Consider the following 17,409-nt stretch of genomic DNA (forward strand, 5'->3'; position numbering starts at 1 on the left):
AATATATATATATATATATATATATATATATATATATATATATTAGACAAAACCTCTGAATAGCATGAATATAAATAGGTGAATATCAGAGTGTATGTCTAGTTCAGCTAAGTACATAAAAACAGCAGTCCAAAGATGTGAATGATTTTGTGGGGAAGATTTCTAGATGTCTATGTAAAACAACACTTGGAATCTCTGGAAAGAAAAAGAAAAAACTAGATTAGGATACGAAATCAAGATGAATTCATAATGATGTATATGCACTAAGGGAAAAATGGTACTAAAAGGTTGAATTAATATGCTATGAGCTTCTAAGAAAGAGGGAAAAAAATGGGAGTAAAAGATCTTGCTCTCCTTCTGAATCTGGTTCAGATAGCAGTCCCATGAAAAATTTGAACAATGCTACTATGTTGAGATGGGGGGCGCATTTGAGCTGAGATGTAACCATAGTTGAGGCCATCAAGATTATGACCCTGTGGATTGGTTTGACACATGAGTTCTGGTTGAGCTTGGCTAAAATGGATAGGGGGCGGTGGTTTGGGAAATGGGGGTGTTGGTTTCTTTTGGCTTTTGCGGAAAGGGGTAGATGAGAGGGTTTTGAAAGCTTCTGAAAAATCAAACTTGGTCATTTGAGCCATACAATCTTTTCCATTTCCTGTGCGAGTCAATCTGGTGCTTGCGTTACCGAGCATTTGTGTCCAATTTTGTTTGGTCTCCGGACCAGGTAGTTGGACATTGAGTGGCCGGGTGGGACCATTCATTGCTCCAGTATGTTGAAAAGGAAGGTTAGAGTTGTGACTTGTGCGAGGTGCCATGGTTGTCATTTGCCCATTGAAAATTGAACTGTGATAAACGGCCTCTTGTCGATTTCTGCGGTTCAAGGTGTAAAGGAATGTCACGGCATATGTTGGAGTTGCTAGCAATCTAAGAGCGGTAAAGATACCCGTGGCTTTGGGAAGCTGCGGGTCGAACTCGGTGCCATGCATAGCCAGCACAAGAATGAGAAGTGAAAACATCAGGATGGCAGTGAGTGAAAATGATGTCAAAATGGTGGTTAAAAGTCGGCTGAGTAGTGGAGTTTGCGGTTGTTGGACGGCCCAGGCATTGTTGGAATGATTGAGGAGAGATCCTGGTGCTGGTAAGCTGGCAGTATGAAGTTGAGGTGTTGGTACAGCTCTTCGGAGATGAGCCAAAAGTGTCACGGCAATGCTCAAGTCCAATAGCAAAGAGCAGCTAAGAGAAATGAAGAAAAAAAAAAAAAACAGTTCAGCAACCACAATTGCTAATTGTTGGATACTGTAGTCAAACGCACATGAGCCACATGAAAGTCATCTTGGGACAGAGTGCCTACATCGTCAATATGAAGTAAATCAGCTCAGTTTTATTGATTTTTCAAGATCACTTTGCACTCACGGCACCATCAGACCAATCCGTAGGTGTTAATCCAAGAATTGCTCTGAAGAAGGCACTTAAAAAGATCACTGCCATGAGCAACCCATACCAAACTATCAAGAGCTTTTTCCTGCTTGCTACGGAATAAGCCGAGCTAAATATTAAATTGATCAGTCGGTATTAAGCTAGATTTGAATCAACAGATATTCAAAAATCTTTTGACGCACTAGGCAAAATAGGCACTGCAAATGAGTTGGCAGACTCTGAAATCCCCAAGCAAATAATAAAAATCAGATTTGCACCTATTATTGCTCTAGGAGAACCGGATTTGTAACTTACCCACATATCAAAGCCACTGCGTCATCTTGCCAAGGAATGTCACCAAAACCTGGGCGCAAAATTTTTTTTAGCGGGCGTCTTTCAAGAAAATTATTGTAGAATCTAAAGGCAAATTACCCCCGGGTGGTGTTGCATTTTTCACCAATCGCACATAGGTCAACTAAGCGTTTATTATTTATTGAGTGGAATAAGTAGTCATCAGTTAGTGAGTTTGATGAAGGTCCAGTTGTTAGGCGCTCAAGTGATGCTCACTTACATCCATTGCTAAAAGGAGACCGAGGATGGATGTGGCAACAACGACAATCACAGATAATCGGATTCGCGTAGCGTCCTGTGGAAATTGTTGGAAATACTCGATCGCCAGCGCACAACAAATGCCTGTCACCAGTGCCCTGTTGATCCGGTCACATTGGTCCAATCGCAATAATCGTCACGGAACCGTGGTTGGGCCATGATTTCAAGTTAAAAACCTGAAAATGGTAAGTATCCTCCTGGTGGTGCTTAAGAATTAGTTTGTCGAGGATGGAACTCACGAAATGGGTGTGCCGACCGCGTAGGCTGCTCCCCACGCGCCACCGACCTCCGATGGAGAAACACCACGGATCCTGCAGCTTTCGGGAGGAATGACCATGATGCAATTTGTCGGGATTAAGGATTAAGATCCCCCAAGTCCACGACTGGTTTCAGAGCCTTGATCAGTTTCAGAGCCGAAAGGGGATGGATGTTTGTCCGCGTTGATTTTGTTGGTATGCTCTCAAATTATGAAGAAGGACGAGCAGGTAAGCGGGCCAGACATGAATGGTTTCAAAAGTCGATTGCTATGACGGGGCAAGAAATAAACAAGGTTTTGGAATAGATGCGGCGGGGTTTAAAGACTGTTTCTTCCGGGGTTTTTTTGTGCCTCTCGTCCTTTTTTATGCCTATTGACCGTGTTGCAGTTTGTGTCTGATATTACCAATTGACCAAAGGAGCTTTCATCCGAAGGGCGCTGCCAAGGGGAAAAAAGGTAAATTTGAGTAAGATCACAGTGGTCTCGAGAGGTAGAAGCGGAGCTCTCTATGTAATGATTTATCAACTGCTGCTTGAAGATTCAAATATCAGAAAGCTTTAAGGACTTTCAATTGAGATGAGAGGGGGACACTGGCTGTTCTATAATTTTCGAATGTCTCCAACCAATCAAGCAAATTTACTAACCTTCAAAAGGATTTTTGGTTGTTCGATGGTACCATAGAGTTGATTTAAGAGACAATGAGAAGCAGGCTACTGTTGAAGTGCTTTCACTCAGAAGTCGAACAAAAGTGGGGCTTTGAGGCAGTCCATTGATCGCTGTTACATCAGTGGGGCTGGTCAAACCGTGATGTCTTCCTCAATCGAAGTTTATGGGTTGAAGTTCTGCTGAGAGTCTCGATCCTGGCAAAAATTTCTGTATTTGATAGCATACACCACCTGTAAACTTGCGTAAACATCTGGGGATTGGAGGGGAGTGTTCAATCAGCTAGCGGTATGAAATGGAAAAAAGGCGAGCAGGAGCAGCTCAAACATGTCAGAGCTTGAGTGAATCGTAGTATGTTGTATAATGTTATAACCGATGGCGGTGGGTATTATAACAGATGAAGCTCAAGGGGAGCAAAATCTTTGTCAAGTCATGTTTCACAACCTGAACTTCCCTCAGGGCTACATACTTACCCGGCTCCAAGATTAGCAATGATTCATTCAAAAATATGGTCAAGGTATACAGGATTACAAGGTAGATGGATGGGTGGGGCCCGGGACAACAGATTACGTAGGCGATGTGAACAATGACTTGAGTCCTGATCACTGAGGCCCCAATGCACTGCAAAATCTGCGGCGGCTATCTATGCCTAACTTGTGCTGACCAGACAATCCTCAGTTTCAAGTAAGAGTGCTGCTCATCAGATAGGAATAGCAGTTGGCGGCTTTCTCTTCTCATCACGGGAAGGTCAAAAAGTGGGAAACGTAGTTATGAGTCGGCTCGGAGACACGCTCGGTAACAGCATTCCGAGGATTGTGGACTGCTTGTCTAACAGAGCCAGCTCCTGGGTGATAGCCACCGCAGTATGAATCTTGAGCCTGGAGTACACAATCTTTCTCCTCAATTAATATTCTAGTTAGTCACGTATCGCGCAGGCCAGATCACGGAAGTTCATTGTGATTTGTGCTCCTTGGTACCTACCCTTCTTGCGCTGTTAAGTCCGGGAAAATTAATTATTCATCCGCTGCGTTGCTGCTTGTTCCAGCGGCAAGCAATCATCAGATGTGTATGTGCATTTTGATTTGGGCAAATCTCGCAAGTTTTCTTGCTCTCCCCCCCCTCATGGTTTCTCTGGATCAAGGATGATAGCCAGCTGGGTTTGTTATCAGAAGGACTGAGGAAAAATGTTTCGGGGTTAGAGACAGTCACGGCGGCCTCGAAGGCCTCGCAACAGTCGGAAGGCTCGGAGGATCTAACCACTCAGTCCCTCGGTAAATGGAGGAGAGATGCCGTCCTGCACTCCGGTCGGCAACATGTGACCAGTGATTTACCACTTCGCACGGGGAGAGGGGGGGATTACATAGTTAAGTTGGCGGAGCATACGCTACAATCATGTGATGCACGAATTCTCGTGATGTGAAACAGCAAGATGTGAAACAGCAAGAATTAGGAAGCTGCTTGAGGTTTGGCAAGCTGACATCAGATCGAAGCTGCTGGCCTTTGGTATTTACTTCCAAGCGTGATAGGTGAACGCGTTGACAGACCTTATTTTCCGACCAATCCATCGATCAGCATTGATTGAAGCAGGATTCTGTGGGCTTGGCAAACCTTCAATGACCGACAGACAACTGATGCCACAAGTAAGGTGGACGGAGAGCTTTTGGAGGGCGGAGGGACTGTGAGTAGCTCGAGGTTTGTGATCGTCGGATCGGTGGTCGAGCGGGCGCGCCAATAGGCGCGCAGCCTTCGGGCGACCTCCGCCTTGCGATCGACCGACTTACTGCTCCACAAGGCCACCAGATTCATCACGTCTTTGGCCTTGATCCTGCTCGGGCTCTTCCGGGGCCGGCTCTCCGCCGCCGAGGGGGCGCGCGAGGAGCGCGAGGGCGACTCGAGGATTGCCTGGCGACTGCAGCGAGTAGCTCGGCATCGGCCGGTTCTCCCGCGCCTTGATCTCCAGCCCCAGCCCCCGTAGCCGCTTCTGCTCCATGCCCCCCGATGGGTCTAGCGAGCGTACACGCGAGATGATGAAGCCCATGCCTACCTGCTCTTTGGCTTCTCCCAGCTGATCCGGGTGGGTACTACGCCTACTACTACGCTCCAGTGGCTGCTCGTCGAGATCCGGGGTGGCGCTCGGCTTCCTCTTCTGGGTCTGTCTGTCTTCCCGCTCGTTATCAGGCTGGTCATCGGGGTCGTTTTGCCAGAGCAGTCGGTGCGACCTTCAGAGCGTCGATGCGCGAGCTATAGCGGGCCGGGACCACCTTTCACACCACTGTCTCAGCTGTTTCACAGCAGCTCCACAGCAGACTGGCGATCACACCGGGGGTGGATATGTAGCCAGATTGCCTTGCAAAACGGCACGACTAACGGTTCCAGGACCGGTATCTCCAGGATGAAGTCGGTCGAGTTACTCAATTTCATGGACAACAACAATGAATTTGTGGCCTACCACAGGTTTGATTGGATTATCTCAGGCAAGGGCGATGAATCCTGAAGGGGAGGAGGATCCACTGTGGGCCAAAAAACAATCAATCGTGACTGCTGCAAAGGTGAACTTCAGCTTCACAATGTTTTTCTATTTGTTTGTTTTCATTTTTTCTCCCACTTGCAATCAAAAATGACTTGAATACAATAAGGGAGAAGTTAAAAGGGCTTCAGAAGCGACAAGAGGACTACTTGAGAGTGCAACAGAAGCAATGTGAGGACTACTTGAGAATGCAACAGAAGCAACAAGAGAACTACTAAGAGCTGGAGGGAAGCAAGCCATTACGTTTGGCAACCTCTTCCTTTTTTGCAGTGTAGAAAGCACGTGAGATTGGATCCATGTTGCTCAGGCCCTGTTTGGAGCCAATATAATCCAGGCAATATATGATTTTTTTTGCATGACATCCTATGTGACATCTGATCAGGTCCGCCAAAACTTGATCAGATGTCACAAGTTTCCAGATTATATTGCGCAATTATATCAGCTCCAAACAGGGCCTCAGATCTTTAGACATTATTATGTTGTTGGCGACTGTCTGCATAGCAGCCGCCTTTTCACGCAATATATTGATGAGCTCTTTTTGTGCCTCAAGAGCCTTGCCTTCTTCAAATTTTCTTTTTTTCACCGCTTTCTGTCCTTTGGGTCGTGAAGAGCCAAGTGACTTAATGCAATCTCATTGTCCTCGTCCTCGGCATCTCCGCCTCTGACACTAGTTGCCTTGGAGGCTGGGAGAGAGCTCGGGGATCCTTTTTCTTTCTTCAATCATACTGTGAGTTTGTCCATAGTGTCTTGCCACTTTGGCGAGTGATGAGGTTTTCTTTCCTTGGGTGGGTTGATGTTCTTCAACTTGTGGAGATGGTGTTCTCGGTGGAGGGCTAGGAGTAGGATCTTGGAGATTTGGATCAATCATGTTGTTGGCGCGGTGGAGGAGTGACGAGTAGGCAATGTGTGGTATGTAGCAGCCTGTGTCCCGGGTGGTGATGGGATGGGGAAAGTAGCCGGCCGCGGTCTGGGATGGGATCAACTTGGATTGATCAAAGGTTTTTTAGGGGGTCTGCTGGACCCCGGAAATGTCGAGTGACCTGCCAAACAAGCCCAAAACTTGCGCGGTCCAAGCTCTGCTGGAGATGCTCTCAGGTCCATGCAATATGCATGTGGCTCCCAGGAAGGATGGAAGAAGCAAAAGCTAATTCCTCTGCTCCCCTTCCATTATCCACGTCATCAGCCAACGCAGAGCCCAAGCGACCCAAGCACGACAAGCCAGCTACCAGGTAAGCATGTCGGCTGGGATTGGCACAGCTAGGAGAAGTGCAGCTGATTAGACATCCTCTTTACAGTACACGTCCATCCAACACCAAACAAGACCAATTAGGGGGGTTCACGTTAGCCTGATTCCAAAATCAGTCAAAAAACCTTGTTGAAAATTGATGGCTGCTCATGCAGGTCTCTGGAAGGATATTCTAGAGAATAAATAGAGTTCTCAGCAAGACCTCCCCTTGAAAGGCCTTGCTGAAGGGAATGCTTATGCAGTATTTTTTTTATTAAGTTTATGCAGGAAGGGTGCATGAGATTTGAAACCATCCGTGACAAGCAGCCAAAATCAGGCTAACGTGAACCCCCTATTAGGTTGCAGCCTTCGTGATAGTGTTGAGCCCAAAGTCAGAGAGACACTGCACTGACAAGGTGGATGTGCTATGAGTAACAGAGACACCTGCAGGTCCGGTATTCCCGCACTTTGCATTGGCAATACCATTGCCTCAGGCCCGACGAGCTAAAGGAAGAAAAGTCTTCCTCAGCTCCCCGTATAAGGGAGTCCAAGTGCTGACAAAGACTCCAGTCTCAGCAGCAGAACTCAAGGGTCCTCGGCTGCTTAGCAGCCAGCTTTCTTTAGACTTCAGTACCCAAGCGGAGCACCTCAACTATTCTTATCATTCTTATCATTCTCAACTACTTAGTCCATTATCTAACAAGAGAGATATATCTTAGTTGTCTGAAATTTATCAAATTCCACAAAGTTCAATAGGGGGGTTCACAATAGGATTTTAATAAAATTTTAAAGCTCATTTTAAGGCCTTTATGAACAATGTTTTGGAATTTTTTTAAGCTGTTCACATTTGGGTGTTCCTTGGCAATCAGAGCAACTTCTACGTTTTCTGAAAATTGGTTCACAAAGTCCTTAAAATGGGCTCTAAAGTTTTATTAAAATCCTATTGTGGATTCAATCGAGATGTTGGAGTCGATCCTCTCCCCACCCCGACAGCTGGGCAAGGGCCAGACATCCGCCCAGGGGCACCTTCATCATCATTTGCAGAGTACACCGCGCGTAACAAAGCCCGCGGGACCGCCAAGCCGTAAGTGCAAGCAGGGCTTACGACTAACACTGAGATTCTTGCATGAGAGAATCTCCAAATGAAGCATGGGAATCCTTTCTCTTGGACCATAAAACCTGCTTTCCGTGTTCTCCCATCCCCATTCTATCCCAGCTGAGCGCCAGCATCGTGGCTGCAATCCTGCATAGACAGCCACCCCCGCAAGTGTCTTGATTTATTTTCTATCTTCTTTGGAAATTCGTGATTTCGTGAAGACTTGTCCAACGCACACAGCTTTATCTAACACCTAAATCAAATCTGAATTAAAAACACACCTCCCCTGCCGGTGCGCGGCCAAGTATCTCAAACTGTGAATATGTTTTGCGGCCAAGGGCGATGGGATCCCAACACTCTGAAGAGACAGTTGGATCCAGAAAAATACGAGCTTCCATTCACCAAGACAAAAAAATGAACTTGTCAAAAACGGTGGTCTGCAGGTAGGGATCACATCGGCCACCGCCAAAACATCCAGATTCTCCCAGGCCAAAACACCTGATAACTCACAAGTCCCTTCCCTGCGGGAGAGACCCCGATGCCATGCATCTCTCCCAGGCCAAATGGGTGCCCCCGGCCGCTTCGGGGACGAGGGCTTAGATACGTTCGAGAGCACGCTGCAATGGCGCGGAGATGCGCAGCCATCCTGTGCGCTTTTCAGCCGGCTGACGCCCGTCGAGTGTGCGGTATGTGCCTTCACTGTGGTCCGAAAAGGTGGCCAAAAGGCACGCATTGGCCGACGCCCTCTCACGGGAAACCTGACAAGCCTCCCCCGCTGGGAACGGGAGAGCCAGAGGCAAGGCTGCGACCAGGTCCTCAGCCCCGTTCACTTTCCGGCCTGCGTGCCCAGGACGGCGAGTTTTCGGTTGAGGCTTTATTTATTACGGGGCCGAGAGGACGACAGATGGCGGCGGATGTAAGTATGTATCTGTAAAGAAAAAGAAGGAAAAAGAAGGAAAGAAGAAGAATCGATGCTGGAAGCGCGCGGGCCGAAAGAGCAGCCCGGACAGCCAGGGTATCCAGGAAATAAGAGAAGCCATGGAGGCGGCGGAGACAACGACGAATAAATGAGGCGCAATGTTCGGGGGATGGGGGGAGGAGGGGGCAAGATACAAGGGCCGAAGGCTATACAAACGGCGGCGAGGAGGGGGCGCCGGGGGCAGATAGATACACGGAGAAGAACGACAGGAGGGGAAACGATTACGGGGGCCGGCGATATACATGCGTCTAAGTTTTTTTTCGGTGTTTTTTTGGTTTCGGGGTTGGGGGTTGGGAGGGTACAGCGAAGAAGGGGGGGATGGACAGACGGGCGATCGGGCGGCCAGACCAAAGGGCGATTAATGGTAGAGGGAGTACAGCGGAGGGTGAGAAAAGGGGCGAGGATCCGAGGAAGAAGATGGTGATGGGAAGACGAACGGCGCAGACACACGATAAAGATACAACAAACATAGAACATACAACACCGGGTCCCAGCAGAATACAACACATAAACAATACAACAAGCGGTCTAAACAGCGGGCGGGAAGCGAAAAGATCGGGCGCCCAGAACGTCCGAGCGGGCGTGCGTATGTGACGAGAAGCGCGGAGAGAGGAGCCGAAGCGCGGCGGGGACGGAGGAAGCCGAACGCGCGGTCGGGAAAGAAAGGAGACGGAAAGCGGAGGGAAAGAAGGCTACCGGGCGCGGCCGTCGACGAGCAGGCGCTCTCCTGGCCGCGCGTCGCCAGTGGCGACTCTGGCGGTACTGTTGCCATGCAAGAGCGCAGGCTCGGGCGGGCCGGACGCGGGCCGGCCCTGCGCCTGCCCCTGCTGGTGGTAGGGGGAGGAGTGGGCCTGGGGAGGCGGGGGTTTCTTAGCCGGGGGGCCCTTAGCGGGCTTCGCCTTGCGCGCCTGGGCGCGGGAGAACCGCAGTCCTGAAGCCCAAAAAGCCCACGATGAGCGGGGCGGACGGCAAGCAAGAAGAGAAGGGGAAAGAGACGAACCGCAAGCGTTGCACAGGGACTTGACCCCATTGGGCCCTTTCCTCCACTCGGGCGAGTTGCGTGCGCCGCACGACGTGCACGCGCGTCCGGGAGCGACGGCGGGGGGGCCGGCAGACGCGGGGGACCTGAGCTTGGTGGCGGGCGAGGATGTCTGTTGCTGTTGCGGAGGAGGGGGTGAGGGGAGGGCCGAGCGGGGTCGTTTGAGGGGGGGGTCGAGGAAGGGCAGTCGTTGGAGCTGCTGCTGCTGGTGGATCTGCGTGTGGTGCTGCGGGTACTGGTGCGGGTGCTGGAGGAGGAAGCCGGGGTCGTCGGGGTGCCGGGGCCGGCCGGTCGAGGCGGCGCCGGGGCCGTCATGGGCGTCCTTGGCGAAGGCGAAGGGGCCGAACTCGGGGTGGCCGGGGGCCTCGGCGGCCGCGGGGGTGTCGGCGAACTCTCTAGGGTGGTGGGGATGGGCGAAGTGGAGATGGTGGGGGTGGGTGGGCTCGAAGGCGTTGGAGCTAGCGGCCATGTGGGCGAGGCCGTGGAGGGCGAAGCCGTCGTACCCGGAGGCGAGCCCGGCGGAGCGCGGGGCGGGGTCGAGGAGGTGCCCCTGGGGCGCTGCGGCGGCTGGCGAGGAGGAGGGGTCGTGGGGGAGGGAGAGGCCGGGGTGGGGGTAGTGGGCGCGGTGGAAGGAGCCCAGGACGGTGGCGGCGTCGGCCATTGTGGGCGACAGCTCGCCGGAAAAGTGGGGGTATCCGTAGGCGTCGGGGGATTCGGGGACGGAGATGGTGGAGGCGAGCGAGGAGAGCTGGGGCGACTGGCGGATGTGCGGGTGCTGCTGATGGTGGGGTGGGTGGTGGGAGGCGAAGGAGGCGTAGGGATGGGGGCGGGGGTTGCTGTAGCTGAACGCCTGGGAGTGGGTGCTGCAGGCGCTCTGGGGCGTGAGCGCCTCCGAGCACGAGTCCGTCCGGGGCCGCTTGTGGGCCAGCTGGGAGGACGAGGTGGGCGAGTAGAGGTCGAGGGGCAGGGCCGGGTGGGCGTCGTGGACGAGCTCCAGGGGCGAGGGCTTCCCGCTTGGCGGGGGCTGCTGTTGGCTGCTGGACATCGTCGACGGGCGCGAGGAGGGGACGGTCTTGAAGGAGGCAAAGGTCACGCTGCCGTACTCGATCACAAACGACTGCACGATGTTGATCGCCATTCCATCCTTGACACTAGTGAACAAAAAGGGATAAGCACAACAGGAGGAGAGCCAAGGTGAAGAAGAGAAGATGCTCACAGACGATGCTGGGCAGTCAGTTCGCGGGCGCAGGTTGAGTGTTCTGTGGAGTTGCTGGACGAGTCGATGGCAGCTTTGGATTGCATAGCAAAGTAGGCATAGTCTTCGGGACAGACGGAGGGCTCGATGTGGGCGTTGGAGGCGTAGCGGTGGGCGAAGAGGACGGCAGCGTTTCTGGCGTCGAAGATGAGGAAGGAGTGGGCGTGGGGGTCGTCGGAGGGGAAGAAGGCAGGGGGGGGAGGGGGCTCGAGGGCGCGCTGGAGCAGATAGCTCTCCTCCGGGCTGCTCAGATAGTCGGACTCCGTCGCCTGGTCGAGCCCGCAGGGAGTGGTGCTGGATATCCAAGGGGAGTAAGGGGGCTTGCCATGAGACTCTGGGCCACGAGCTGCTGTATGAGACGAGGGGTGTGTGTGTGTGTGTGTGTGTGGCAGCGCAGGGCGGTGTATGGGTTTTTTTTGTTTTTACATGATTTAGTGAGAGAAGGGTGTGTGAGAGGAGGGGGTGGGAGAGAGTGTGGCTAACCTTGTTGGTCGTGCTCCTGAGGGTGGTGGTGGTGGTGGAGGGGATGGAAGAAGGCGAGGAAGCGGGCATGGGGGAGCGGGTGGAGGAGGATGTCGGTGGGCTGGAAGCGATCGTCTGACTAAACTTGCAGGAGGGTCGAGGCGATCGGGCGATGGGGGAGGGATGAGCAAGGGGGGGACGGCTGTGTGGATAAGGCGTGCTGCTCACCTCATGAGCCGGGCTGGCCGGGCAGGCGGTGCTGGAGTGGTGATCGCTGGCTGCTCCGCCGCCGCCGCCGCCGGCCAGCAGCCGGGCCAGATGGGCATGTCGGAGCACGCTGCATCTGCAGAGATCCGAAGGGGTCAGTATACACATAAATACATACAGGGATTGGAGGCAGTGGATTGTGCGCGAAGAAGGGGAGGCTGCTGTATGTATATGAGCCGATCTGAGATTACAGGGGGGAGTATGTATTTGTGGCGGCTGAGCTCATCATCATCATCGTCTTACTGTGTCGATCGGCGGCGGAGATGGGGCTGGAGAGAGAGAAAGTCTCCGATCGCGGGGGGAGAGAGAGGACTGACCGGAAGGGCGGGCAGGGCGAGCTGTGGGGCTGGCCGACGAGCAGGGCGTTATCCGGGGCGGGCTGGGCGAGGGCGGGCGGCGGGGGCGGCTGAGGGGGGTGGAGGAGGGAAGGCAGGCGGGCTTTGAGCTGGGCGAGGTCGGCGGGGGGGAGGAGCTGGTCGAGGCGGAGGGGCGGGTGGGCGGGCTGGGGGAAGCGGGCGGGGTCGAGGAAGAGCAGGCTGGGAGAAGCGCAGGTCAGCGTGGGGTTGTTGTTGTTGTGGTGGTGGTGTGGGGGAGTGTGTGTTACCTGGGCTGGTGGTCGAGGATGGCCCAGAAGCATGCGGCGGGCTGGGCGGCGGACGGACAGTTGGCGGGGCTGGTTGCGCGGAGGTCGCTGGTGGGTGTGCCGGTGTTCCTGGTGAGCGAGAGGGCGTAGGCGGAGGATGCGGGGGGGAGGGGCGAGCTGGGGATGAGGAAGCTGGCGGCTGGGCTGAAGAAGTCGGGCATGCTGTGGGGGTGGTCGAGGCTGCTGGGGGGGAGGGGAGGAGGGGGAGGGGGAGGAGAAGAAGAAGTAGGTTGTGTGGCTGGCAACGGCGGACAGGGGCGAGAGTGATGATGCTGATCGGAAATAGCAACAGCGGGGAGCTCCTCTGATCGCCCGCAATCCATTGGGCGCAAACAAAGGAGCCTCCCCGACAGGAGAGAACACACCGACACACCCCACAGCTGCTGGGGCAGATACACTCAACACTCGGCTATTTGCCTCCTCACCACCCCCGCCACAAATTAAATACATAGAACTCAACACCCCCGACGTCCACAAAACCCAATCCAATCTAAATGCAACCCAAGACAGCTTCCAAACCCTTTTGATCAGCCTTAAACCCAGCACATGGCACAGAGCACTGCGCATCCCCTGGTCAAGCTTCACCCCTACAAGCTTCTCTGAGCTGAAGCCTATCTTCGCCAATTCTTCGGGAGACCGTCCCATACCACATCACCAGCTAGCTGGATCTCTGTTGCTGGAGCGGGGGCCAGGACTACCCGAAGTGACCATTCGGGTTCACTCTTTCGGAGAAGCGGCTGTACATATCACGATGCTTTCCTTGCACGAAGGCTGACTCAACAGAGGACGATCGTCCCCCAGAGATCGTCCATCCAGGACACATAGATATGTACAGTGGGGTTCCGGGGAGGGCTGCGAGCACACAAGCAGAAGCAGGAAGCTCGCGCAGCCTGTCCCTTCTTCGGGACGAGTTGGTCCGTCAGAGCCCGCGAGAAGTCGCCCGGCCGCCCGGATTCCCATCCTGCCGGCGGGCCGCGGTGGCGATCTCCCAGCCCTCTTGCGCTCCAGCCCGGGGCACACACCGCAAGGGCCGGATGAGCCCCCGCCTCGCGAGGGCAAGCATCGATGTTCATACACACACCCAGGGCCTCCATGGATGTTGTGCGGGGATCTAGCCACCCCGTCCGAAGGGCCGCCTCACGCGGCTGCTGTCTCTGAGCCTCGCAGGTGGGAAGACCAGGCCCGATGGCTACCGACCGGGCCGCGCGACGCGCATGGTCGTCTGCCCAACCGGTCCCCGCCCTCAGTTGCCATTCCGCCCGAGCAGAGCTGGCCCGGCTTGGCGTGGCCCAGCCTCGGCATCCAGCTGGGCATCCAGCTGGACATCCAGCGGTGGGCGCCCTCCCATGCGCTGCATCCTTCCTTGCCTCTCCAGACCTGCCCAGACCCCGCATCCCTCGTGCACGTATTTCGCCTCCCCAGAGGGTCCGCCTGTTGCCAGGCGTGATACATCCCTCCACGTCCCGGTCGGCACTGTCAAGTCGGCAACACCAAAACACTCTCGCTCCAACAGACCCTGCCGTCGCTGCCCCCAGCTCGCCTAATCCTTCCGGGGTGACGCTCCAGCCAGAAGACGCCGCCTGCCCCTCCTGGGGCCCTTCAAGCTGCGAGTCGCGCCTGTTTCCGGCCCGCCCTCACCACGCACGAACGATTTTCGCTTTAGACTGTGGCTCGACACCAGCCCTCCTTGGTCAGGCCTCGACCACGCCAGCCGCCCTTCACTCCACTCACTCCAGCCCCCTTCATCCACCCCCCAAGCTTCTTCGGCCCGCCACCATCATTCATAACCCAGCCTGCTTCGAGGCCAGTCTTACCCGCAGGACACCTCGCGCCCTGCTCGAATAGTCAACCATACCCAGCCGTGTCAATCCCATCTTCCTTTTTTGTCAATCCAGTCTTATTTATTTGTCGGTTCCCTTGAAGGAGCAACAAAAAGGAAACAAAGAAAGGCCCCATCTCTCAAGCCCTGCTGTGGACATCAAGAAAGTGGTTTGTTCAACTCGTTCTCAGTTTGCAGTCTCGCCTGGCCCTTCATCCCCGCCCCCTCTGCCCCTCCCTCTTAATACCGTCACAACTCTCACCCCCCGCGCTCAGCCATGGCCGCCAGAACGTCGTCGAGCCAGCGCGCTTGGCTCCCTCGATGTCGATGCTCAGACTCCCTCCAGAGATTCGCCGGCGGGGTGCCGTACATCACGTTCACCATCTCCTTTGGATTGCTGGTCGACATGGCCGCATATGGGCTCATGGTCCCCGTTCTCCCCTTCCGGCTCGAATCGATCGGCTACCACAACATCCCCGCCAAGTCCTCGTACCGTAAGCCCTGCCGTCTTCCCGTGCCTTCCCCACTCTTCTGACCTCGCCCGCCATCCGCGAATCATCAGTGATTGCCGCTTTCGCACTCGGGTTGATCGTCTCATCAGTAAGCCCCCCCTGCATCCAGCCTCACTTCAATCGCCAAATATGCATGCTCAATCAACTCGTCACCTAGGTCCCCATCGGCATCTTCGGGGAAGTCGTCAAAGCACGCAAGACGCCACTGCTCTTCTGTCTGGTTTTTCTAGGTAAGTCGGCCATCCGTAAGCCGCTGGACGCCGACCCCCATAGCTGACCAGTGTCGCCTTGCAGCTGCCAGCTTGATCCTGTTCTGGCTTTCCTCGTCGTTTGTCGTCCTGATCATCGCACGACTTCTGCAAGGCGTCAGGTGAGCACTTCGCAGCCATCATCGGCCGAGCACACGCTAACGTTGGCCGTTGGTAGTGGCACTGGAATCTGGACACTGGGACTGGCCTTGATCTGCGATGTGGTGCCCGAAGACCGCATCGGGGTCATCATGGGATACGTCATGTAAGGAATCTGATTAACTTTCCCGAACCTGAGCAGAGGTTTGACCATGTGTCCCATCCCAGGATTGGCTGGTCGATAGGCGCTGTAGGAGGCCCTTTGGCCGGAGGCTTATTGTACGATTCGCTGGGCTATCACTCGGTCTTCATCTTTGCTCTGATTCTAAGTACGCCACTGTCGCTCCACTTATCCCCATCCGATGACTAACGCGTGTGGTGGAACAGCTGGATTAGATTTCATACTAAGATTGATGGTCCAAGACAATCAGCCCGTGCAGGCCAACCAACTGATGAACGGGGCTGAGGAGCCCGGCTCGAAAACCGGCCAGACATCGCTTTCGGACGAGACGGCGAACGCGGTCGGACCCGCCACCGACATCGGCGTGCTGGTCGACATGGCAGCCGGAAAGAGCGAAGCAGTCGATCCCCAGCGGAAAGTTAAAGACATCAACCACGCCTTGCTCTCCCAATCCTCGTATCTATCTTCGCCGCCGCCCAGAGCCTCCCGGGCCCTGCTATCGTTATTCTCCAGCTCCCGATGCTGGACGCTGTTTTCCATCATCTTCGTTCTAGGTATGCACCCCCGTATGCACACACCTGCGTCCCGAAAATTGACCTCTTTCGATGATCTGCCAGGGTTTTGTTTCGGAGGACTGTTAGACTCGGGGATGACGCTTCTGGTGCATGCACGATACGGACTGAATGCGAGAGGTGCCGCTCTGGTGTTCATAGGGGCAGTCGTGCCGTCGTTTGCGTCGAGCCCACTGGCGGGCCACTTCGCGGACAAATACGGAGCAAGGTGGCCCGTCGTCATTTGCCTGATCCTCGGCACCCCATTCTTTGGTTTGATCAGCATGGAGGGCAGCCTTTCGACCTTTGTGGTCTGGATCGCTTTGACCGGTACGCTCTCTCTCCATCCCCCCATCCCTTTTCAACCAACCTAATCAACCCAATTTCTCCCCAGGCCTGTTCATCATGGGTATTGCTGCCCCCATCATGCAAGGTCAGCTCTTTGTCGTATCCCTTCACACAGGTTGATTTTTCCGTTGCTAACTGGCAATCTTCTTTTCTTAATCTACAGATCTTGCTGAAGTAGTGAAAGTCACACCTGGACTAGGTCAGGTTTTTTTGTTCCATCAAACAGCCTATACCACCCACTGACTAGATTTGTGGAAATTTTAGGCTACGCACATGTGTATGGGATCTTCAATATGATATACTCGACAGGCTCGTTAGTCGGGCCCTTATGCGTTGGAGGGTAGGTCACGTTTCCATACAGACTTAAAGGTGCAGGACAGCGCTAAGATCCGACTTTGCTTTTGTTTTCCAGGATTTTGGAAAAGACTGGAGTCGAGCGAGGGTGGAAGATTGTCAGTCTGATCTGTACAGGTCTATGCGCGGCATCCATCCTACCTGCGTGGCTCTTCATCGGCAACAAGGGCACGATAAGCACCGAGGTCGTCACCCCAGGTCTCCGGCCGACAAACTCAAGCATCCCGTCTGACAATTCCAACCAAAATTCCCCGGTCTGACACCTGATTCTTGGATAGCTGCGAGCCTACCAAAGGCCCATATAATACCACCCTTGACTCAGCTCGACATCACGAGGATGCTGCGGCGATGCCCAACGTTGGCCCTGTCTGCCAGGGTGAACATCCCTGTTGGGTCTGTCTAAAAGCACTCGAACACAGTGGAGAGCTGCAGTATCCAAGCTCAATGTTACCGTTTCCCAGCAATTCGTTTTTCTTGAAACGCTCGCAAACACTTGAAATCTTTCCCTAAATGAGAACTAGAAACATGAAAACTAAAACTGTTTGTTGTGGAATATTCGTTAGTACGCTTATCATATTTCGAAGCCATATCATTTACTGTACTTTTTACCCCCAATGAAGCATGTAACCGTCCAATTCTACCACCATAATTATGCAAATGTACTCTAATTTAATCTCTCTGTTCCCAGCAAATGTCACCGATTTGACCTGATTCGTCTCGTTGTTGTCAACCGAGTCGTGAGATGTGCCTTGCAAAGTTATCCCCATCGCAATCGCAATCGCGCAACTTCATGGGCACCGCCTTCCAAGAAGCCACTGACTCTGGTCCTCTGGCGCCCTCGTGGATCCTCGGGGGGTGTC

General features: G+C 53.9%; 6 protein-coding genes across 6 annotated transcripts; 3 read left to right on the top strand and 3 right to left on the bottom strand.

Annotated features, from left to right (window-relative positions):
- Positions 1 to 368: 368 nt before the first annotated feature.
- On the bottom strand, positions 369 to 2,362 carry PtA15_8A313 (uncharacterized protein; the record flags this gene model as incomplete). Its single annotated transcript, XM_053171730.1, has 8 exons — positions 369 to 1,233; positions 1,313 to 1,347; positions 1,414 to 1,546; positions 1,620 to 1,655; positions 1,732 to 1,780; positions 1,849 to 1,891; positions 1,988 to 2,123; positions 2,265 to 2,362. The coding sequence occupies 8 exons, from the start codon at positions 2,360 to 2,362 to the stop codon at positions 369 to 371; spliced, it is 1,395 nt and encodes a 464-aa protein (XP_053022964.1).
- Positions 2,363 to 4,489: 2,127 nt separating this feature from the next.
- On the bottom strand, positions 4,490 to 5,131 carry PtA15_8A314 (uncharacterized protein; the record flags this gene model as incomplete). The annotated part of the gene is made up of 2 exons (XM_053171731.1): positions 4,490 to 4,853; positions 4,989 to 5,131. The coding sequence occupies 2 exons, from the start codon at positions 5,129 to 5,131 to the stop codon at positions 4,490 to 4,492; spliced, it is 507 nt and encodes a 168-aa protein (XP_053022965.1).
- A 4,332-nt stretch (positions 5,132 to 9,463) lies between these two features.
- On the bottom strand, positions 9,464 to 12,598 carry PtA15_8A315 (uncharacterized protein; the record flags this gene model as incomplete). The annotated part of the gene is made up of 8 exons (XM_053171732.1): positions 9,464 to 9,702; positions 9,797 to 9,928; positions 10,072 to 10,205; positions 10,254 to 10,368; positions 10,648 to 10,961; positions 11,027 to 11,359; positions 12,112 to 12,330; positions 12,399 to 12,598. 8 exons carry the CDS (start codon positions 12,596 to 12,598, stop codon positions 9,464 to 9,466), a joined length of 1,686 nt encoding a protein of 561 aa, XP_053022966.1.
- A 1,024-nt stretch (positions 12,599 to 13,622) lies between these two features.
- PtA15_8A316 (uncharacterized protein) lies at positions 13,623 to 14,282 on the top strand (the record flags this gene model as incomplete). Its single annotated transcript, XM_053171733.1, has 1 exon — positions 13,623 to 14,282. The coding sequence occupies one exon, from the start codon at positions 13,623 to 13,625 to the stop codon at positions 14,280 to 14,282; it is 660 nt and encodes a 219-aa protein (XP_053022967.1).
- A 251-nt stretch (positions 14,283 to 14,533) lies between these two features.
- PtA15_8A317 (uncharacterized protein) lies at positions 14,534 to 15,142 on the top strand (the record flags this gene model as incomplete). The annotated part of the gene is made up of 4 exons (XM_053171734.1): positions 14,534 to 14,750; positions 14,819 to 14,856; positions 14,926 to 14,998; positions 15,063 to 15,142. The coding sequence occupies 4 exons, from the start codon at positions 14,534 to 14,536 to the stop codon at positions 15,140 to 15,142; spliced, it is 408 nt and encodes a 135-aa protein (XP_053022968.1).
- A 125-nt stretch (positions 15,143 to 15,267) lies between these two features.
- On the top strand, positions 15,268 to 16,809 carry PtA15_8A318 (uncharacterized protein; the record flags this gene model as incomplete). The annotated part of the gene is made up of 8 exons (XM_053171735.1): positions 15,268 to 15,281; positions 15,344 to 15,444; positions 15,503 to 15,850; positions 15,914 to 16,177; positions 16,242 to 16,280; positions 16,359 to 16,394; positions 16,460 to 16,535; positions 16,608 to 16,809. The coding sequence occupies 8 exons, from the start codon at positions 15,268 to 15,270 to the stop codon at positions 16,807 to 16,809; spliced, it is 1,080 nt and encodes a 359-aa protein (XP_053022969.1).
- Positions 16,810 to 17,409: the final 600 nt, after the last annotated feature.

The sequence above is a fragment of the Puccinia triticina genome, chromosome 8A (assembly GCF_026914185.1).
Source record: "Puccinia triticina chromosome 8A, complete sequence".
Classification (NCBI taxonomy): domain Eukaryota; kingdom Fungi; phylum Basidiomycota; class Pucciniomycetes; order Pucciniales; family Pucciniaceae; genus Puccinia; species Puccinia triticina.